A 6541-nucleotide genomic window follows, 5' to 3' on the forward strand; every position below is an offset into this window, starting at 1 on the left:
TCGGATCGGATTTTGACCGAATTCGGACCGGATTGGACCAGATCGGATTGTTGACCGGATCGGATTGTTGACCGGATCAGATCAGATCGGATCCTGGGTTTGTGCATCTCTAAATTGCCATCTCACGATAACTCCATCCACCCTCAACTTTTAGCTTTATGAGCTTTTAGCTTTTAATTTTTATGTTTTTAAAAAACTAACAACTATATTTTCCGAACAAGACTACACAAAGCTATAATTTTCCAGATACTAGCTGCTTGCTAGTTTTGCCAAACATTGTTCGAAGTAGCTTTTGTATAAAATAAAAGTTAAAATCACCTACTGTGAACGTAGCTTTTTCCTAAATGAAATAAAAAGAAGATAAAAGTTCTAAAAAGCTTCATGCCGAACATGCCTTATGACATTTTGTTTAAAATAAAAGTTAAAAGTTTTTAGTATCGAACAAAGTTTTTTCTTAAAACCTAAAAGCTAAAATCTCTCAAAAGTCCGTCTAACACACCCTACAACATTAAAGTACTATTAAAGAAAAATAATCATTTAAAGTACAATTAAACAAAAATATAATCCTAACCAACCTAGTGAATATAAAGAGATATACACTAAAATGACAATTTACTATTCTTTTCTCCTTTCCCATAACCATTTTTAAAGGTACAAAAAATAAAAATGACCATCAATCCTGCAAAAATAGTGATCGTGAATTCGTGGTTTTCTCATTTCTGTTACCATAACGCTCCCTTTAAATTCAAAACATAATCTGCATATTCTCATTCATGGTGCAAGAAGATACCACTAACAAACCACGGATAGTCCGCGTTTCATTGTTTATAAAGACATGGCATCATAAATCAAAATAAGTTAGTGCCACAAAGTATACTAAAATGACTGTATTGTCTTTTGACCAAAAGGAGGAACCAGGGTCCGGATTGTGTTTTGTTAAAAACAAAGCTATAGAATTTATTAATCATCTGTGAATGATTAAAACTTTCATACTGTGTTTTGTTTTAGATGAAAACCATTGTGAATATAGATATATTGAAAATAGTACTGATGCATTGGAGCTCACTCCTAATAGATCACAACCGACAAAAAGCTATAAATGTTGTGAGCTGTGTGGGCTAAAAGCAAAGATAATTTAAATTTAAAATTTTTCAAAAGAGGAAATATTATACTTTTCCTTGGTCATTTAAAAAGGGATAACTCATCAAGTTCAGAGATAACAAGTGAAAATTTCATTTTCCTGTGAATTAATACTTATTAGGATGCTCGTATGCTGTTTTTAGTTATTTTGATTCGAGAAAGTTGAAATTTTGTTTGTTTGGATTCAATTTAGCATTTGGTTAATTGATTTTTTTTTTAAAAAAATTAAAGGGTTTTTAAGCATGATTTGAATCTTGATGCTGTTTGAGGGTATTACGCTTTCCTTCCTATCATTCAAAGCTGAAAGCAACTATCAGAGATGATATAATATAATGGTGTTTAAAAATCAAGGTTTATACCTACCTAGCTCTCCGTTTGCTCCAGAATATACAAATTTACTAAGTTCCAGTCTTGAGATATTCTGGATTAGATACAAAGTGTATCAAATGATTTATACTGTGACCTACCATCTGATTGATGCATTAGAATACTTAAGCATGATGTCTTGTTGAAATAAAGTGAGAACTTACCTACCTTTTCGGTTATAGAGAGAGGTGTAAGGTTAGCCTTATGAAGGATATTTTAGAAACTCAAATCTAACTAATCAACGCCTTTTATAATAATATTTTTTGTTCTATCTCTTTGGTTGCATAGAGTACTGTTAAAACAGTGGAGAAGAACATGGTAAAGAAGCTGTTAATTTCACTGCACCTAATATTAAAAAGAAAGACATCCACACTATTTATAATGCAGATAAAAGAAACTGGCAACAATCCTGAAAATAAATTAACTAAATATGAGAAAGAAATAATGCAAAACCCAATTCGGTTGGTAACCCAAAAAATTGATTACAGGTCACTAATTTTTTTTTCTTAATTATAATCAACAACTTTTATATACAAAGATAAATAAATAAAAAGTCATCAAACCCCTAATAAGTTATAACTTATAAATAAAATGAGAAGTAAGTTATATATAATAGTTGTGCGGGCCCACCAAAAGCAAAATGGTTTAGATGTAAATAAAGTCAATCAGTGATGTAGGAGGAGATTAACATTCAAACAATCATGAAAAAAATACCACCTGTGTGCATACAGCAACCTGTCTTTTCCGGTTCCATCAGGACGAACATATCTCTCGTATTTGGACGCAAGGTCAGCCCATAACTCCGCTCTTATAACCAAAGCACCATAATCCAAAAGGCTTAAAAAGAATCCATATTCTTCTCCTTTCTTTTCACGTGACTCCCATTCCATTTTGTTGAGATTTATTTCATAGATCTTTTGGTACGGATAATGAAAAGATAGATTCATCACATAAAGATTTTCACCCCAACTCACAAATCTCGGATTTTGAAAGGTTGGGTTTGGAAGGTTCTTGATTTCTAGTAAAGTCACTTTGGGTGTTGGAAAAAGTGTCACTTCACCTAAACGATTATCCGTGTATAGAGTATATATCTTCCCTTTGAAAGCTCGTAAATCAATGATGGGGGAAACGGTGGAGACACTAGTCCATTCTCGTTTTCCCGCTATACAAAACCATATTTTACCATTATTGCCTCGTCTATAGAACACAACAAACACCCATCCAGATACACAAGGTGAAAAGACAAGGATAGCCCCCAAAAAATGAAAGTACAATTCTATATTAGGGAAAGGGAAAGGGAAATGAAGTTCATGCCTTGTGATAGGATTCACAAGCCAAAAGTCACGGTTTTCATTAGCGAAAAATGAGCCAAAGGCTCCCTTACCACACAATATCAAGTAACCACAAGTTGCTCCAATACAGATTCTTCCAGCAGAATGGGGAAGAATGAATTTGAACTTTCTTCCTTCAAAGTCCTCTAAGTGGCACTTTTTCTCATCATCATCATCATCAGTTGGGATAAATAAAGACATGGGTGGTCTGGACACTATGAACTTGTTCTTGTTACACACTGCAAGTGATCTCCATGACTTACAAACTCTACTGAATGAAACATAATCATCAACTCCGAGTTGCATCATAATTATAAAAAGCACATCATGGTTAAGATCTGACCAAGTGTCACAAGTCTTATTAATCCTCTTCTTCTTGCTAGATGGATCATTATGGTTTCGGTTTCTAATCATACTTCTTGTCTTAGCAATTCCTACACAGAAGATACACGCTTTCATCTTCTTCTTGCTAGATGCATCATCATCATCATGGTTCTGGTTTCTAGTCATACTTCTTGTCTTAGCCATTCCTACACTTGCAATTTTAAAGCTTAAAACCAAACATTACCGTCTAATATAATCAAATTTAATGATGCAAAAAGTACCTAAAATTGAAGGAGTTTCATGTGGGTATCATATCAACAAATATGTCTATAATAATCCACATACCATTAAATTGTTACTATGCAATTAAGTGATAAAAAAAAAATGTAATCATCTTCCTGTTGCTAAATACTTGGCAATTCACACAAAATCATAGAGCTTATGCATCTAAGTGTCCCCACGAATATATGGATTTGTATACATTACATGTCTATTATCTAATCTAAACTATTAGAATCCAAAATAAAACAAAAAGAAACTAAGGTGCTGTTTGTTTTTTCGAAGCGAAAATTAATGAAGTCTGCGGACCACCTCTGCAATCCTCTGTAGCAGAAGAGGTGGAACAAACGGCTGCAACCCATAATAAGAAGCATGTTTGTTTTTTAACATCTGCAGACTGCTGCAGTAAACTGAAAATTAAATAAACTAATTTTATAAACTTAAAATAGTTCTCAACACCGAAAGTTTAATAATTCTAGTCTTAAAACATTGAAAGAGTACTAAAAAGAACATATAAAAAAACAAAAATGTAAAACTTTTAAAAAAAAAAACTTACAAAAATATAAAAAAAACTAACAATTTTATTCTAGAAAAAAACTAATTTTAAAAAACATAAAAAAGAAAATAATAAAAAAATTAAGAAAGTATTGCAAACGATGTCTACAAAGTTCGTAAAAAATTACACACGTTAAAAAAAGATGAAACTGAAACTGAAAATATTATTAACGGAAACGGTAAAAAAATTAAAAAAAATCAAAACTTTTTTTTTTAAAAATCAAGTTAAAAAAAATTGTGGAAACTATAATAAGAAATTGTATAAAATTCGTAAATAAAAATTAAAAAAAAAGTTTAAAAAAATAAGTTATACCAAAATTCTAAAAAGACACTTCAAAAAATTGAAAGCTGAAGAGGTTTGAAGAGGCAAGTCAAGTGCTGCGCCACGCAGCACACGCGCAGAGGTTTTACAGTCTGAAGTCTTCCAAAAAACAAACTGCTGCAAGAGGGAAAGTGTTGCGCGTGTGCTGCGCCGCGCAGCAGAAAGTGGTTTGAAGAGGTTTTTCTAAGAAAACAAACAGCACCTAAGCTAAATCACAATCATATGGATCAATCCCAAGTTTGCAAGTCAGCATAATTTTATTGACACTTAAAATTGAAGAACATGAGCATGATTGAATTTCTTTTATGGATTTCAAAGTTGGAGTGCAGCGAATTAGAAAAAAGTTAATGTTTAGTGTCGACCACTGAACCGCAGTTAATCCAAATCGTATCTAGTCAGAGTAATAAACAAACAAAATCGAGATAAAATGATTTACCAATTAAAACTGAGAATCAGGAACTTATGTAGCAGGATGGTTTAAGAACTAATCAGCGAGTATACTCTCGGGGTTCGAAGCGTTTGTTTTACCTATCCCATAAATATATTCTTAGCAAATCCTAATTTTACCAAATACGCTAATATTTTGGGCTCTATAGTTTTTTATTGGGATAATGTATATTAAGGGGTCGTTTGATAGTTGCTAACTGGGTTAGAGCTGACTGAGTTAGAAGCTGACTGGGTTAGAGGTTCTGACCGTGTCCACATCTGACTGAGTTTATGCTGTTTGATTATTTTTCTGACTGACTGTGGTGAATAATAATGAAAAATGACCATATTACCCTTATGTTTTGCTAGATAAAATAATTATACAAGTACAAGCTGTCACATAAAATCTAAATAAAACATATATAATTTAAAATCCAAATAGAAATTGTCATACAAAATCCAAATTAAAATAAAAACAACATAGTAATTTGCATGTTCACCGTTTAAAAATAGTTGATTAGCAATCTAATTAGGCAATGAGAAAAACTCTAAAAAGCTGAATCAAGAACGAATTTAATGCAAAGAAAATTACAAGTCAAAAGAATGTTACAGAGATTGACAAAAGCAAGAATGTTACAGCAAGGGCATTTTTGTCAAAATCGTATGGCAGATTTTTTTTGGGCCTATTGTTGATATGTAGTCTTGTGGGTTAAAATCAAAAGGAAAAGGTTCTCAGGGATATTTTGGTCCATCTCCATGTAAAGATCACAGCCGCCCTATCTGAACTGTAAAGAGACTGAAGTCAATTTATTGCAGAAATGGTAATGTTTGATCCCATTGTTTCCCATTGTTTTCAGCGTCTCCTTCCAGCTTATGCTATCTTGCTCTCTTAATTTTGGTATGGCTGCTGGGATCATGTGATGCATAGGAACTAACAGGGGTAGTTTTGTCACATGGAAGATTGAAGATTATAAGAATGATGAATTTGTTCAACAAGATAAGGGGAGTAAGGGCTGCTGTCGACTGCCTTAACAATTTCACTGTAAAGTATATTATTAATCCTAAAGGAGATTGCACTGATATTTTATTGGTACCATCCTCAATTTTTGCCTTCACATCAAAGCAAAAACGAAATCCCAAGAACGAAGGAAGAAAGAAGAACGAAGAACGAAGAACGAAGGAAGAAAGAAGAACGAAGAACGAAGAAGAAACTGTTACCTGTTGGTTGATCGGTCGTGTTGCTTCAACGATCGCCTTTTCTCAGTGGAGGTTATGAACGAATTACGTAGGGTAAACTCCGAATACGTACGTCCCAGTCCAGCGATTGAGAGGGAAGGATCGAATCAGGTTTTTTTTTGGACCGAGTCTTATGCTTGGAACGAGTCCTTAATTGTAAAAACGAAATCAAACATTTTGATCTATCTTTTTTGGACCGGACCCTTGGACCCAATTAGAAGCATAAACAAACAAACGACCTGTTTTAAAAACGTTTAAAAAACATCATTCAAGTTTTTCATGTTCAAAAAACACCATCTATTTAATCGCTTTGTACAAAAAAAAACCAACAAACTTTATTAATCTAACCTTAATAAGATAATTAAAGAAATAAGTTTGACTTTTATTTGACATGATTGACTTTCGTTGACAGGGTTAACTTTTACAAGGTTTGAAATTCCGGATTGTCACACATAATAATATATATACATTGGTCATAATAGCGGTGCAAACCTGGAAGTCTGACCCATTCAGGGCCAGCACCTTTTGTTATCTTCTACACAAACAAGTTGTGTCTCTTGAC

General features: G+C 32.9%; 1 protein-coding gene across 1 annotated transcript; it reads right to left on the reverse strand.

Moving 5' to 3' along the window:
* Positions 1–2036: 2036 nt before the first annotated feature.
* On the reverse strand, positions 2037–6160 carry LOC145134935 (F-box/kelch-repeat protein At1g57790-like). Its single transcript, XM_079069740.1, has 2 exons — positions 5962–6160; positions 2037–3367 (listed from the first exon to the last, which is right to left on the reverse strand). The coding sequence occupies exon 2, from the start codon at positions 3363–3365 to the stop codon at positions 2172–2174; it is 1194 nt and encodes a 397-aa protein (XP_078925866.1). The 5' UTR covers positions 3366–3367; positions 5962–6160; the 3' UTR covers positions 2037–2171.
* Between the last annotated feature and the right edge of the window lie 381 nt (positions 6161–6541).

This window comes from Lactuca virosa, chromosome 8, assembly GCF_052849685.1.
Source record: "Lactuca virosa cultivar CGN04683 chromosome 8, Lactuca_virosa_CGN04683_v6, whole genome shotgun sequence".
NCBI lineage: Eukaryota > Viridiplantae > Streptophyta > Magnoliopsida > Asterales > Asteraceae > Lactuca > Lactuca virosa.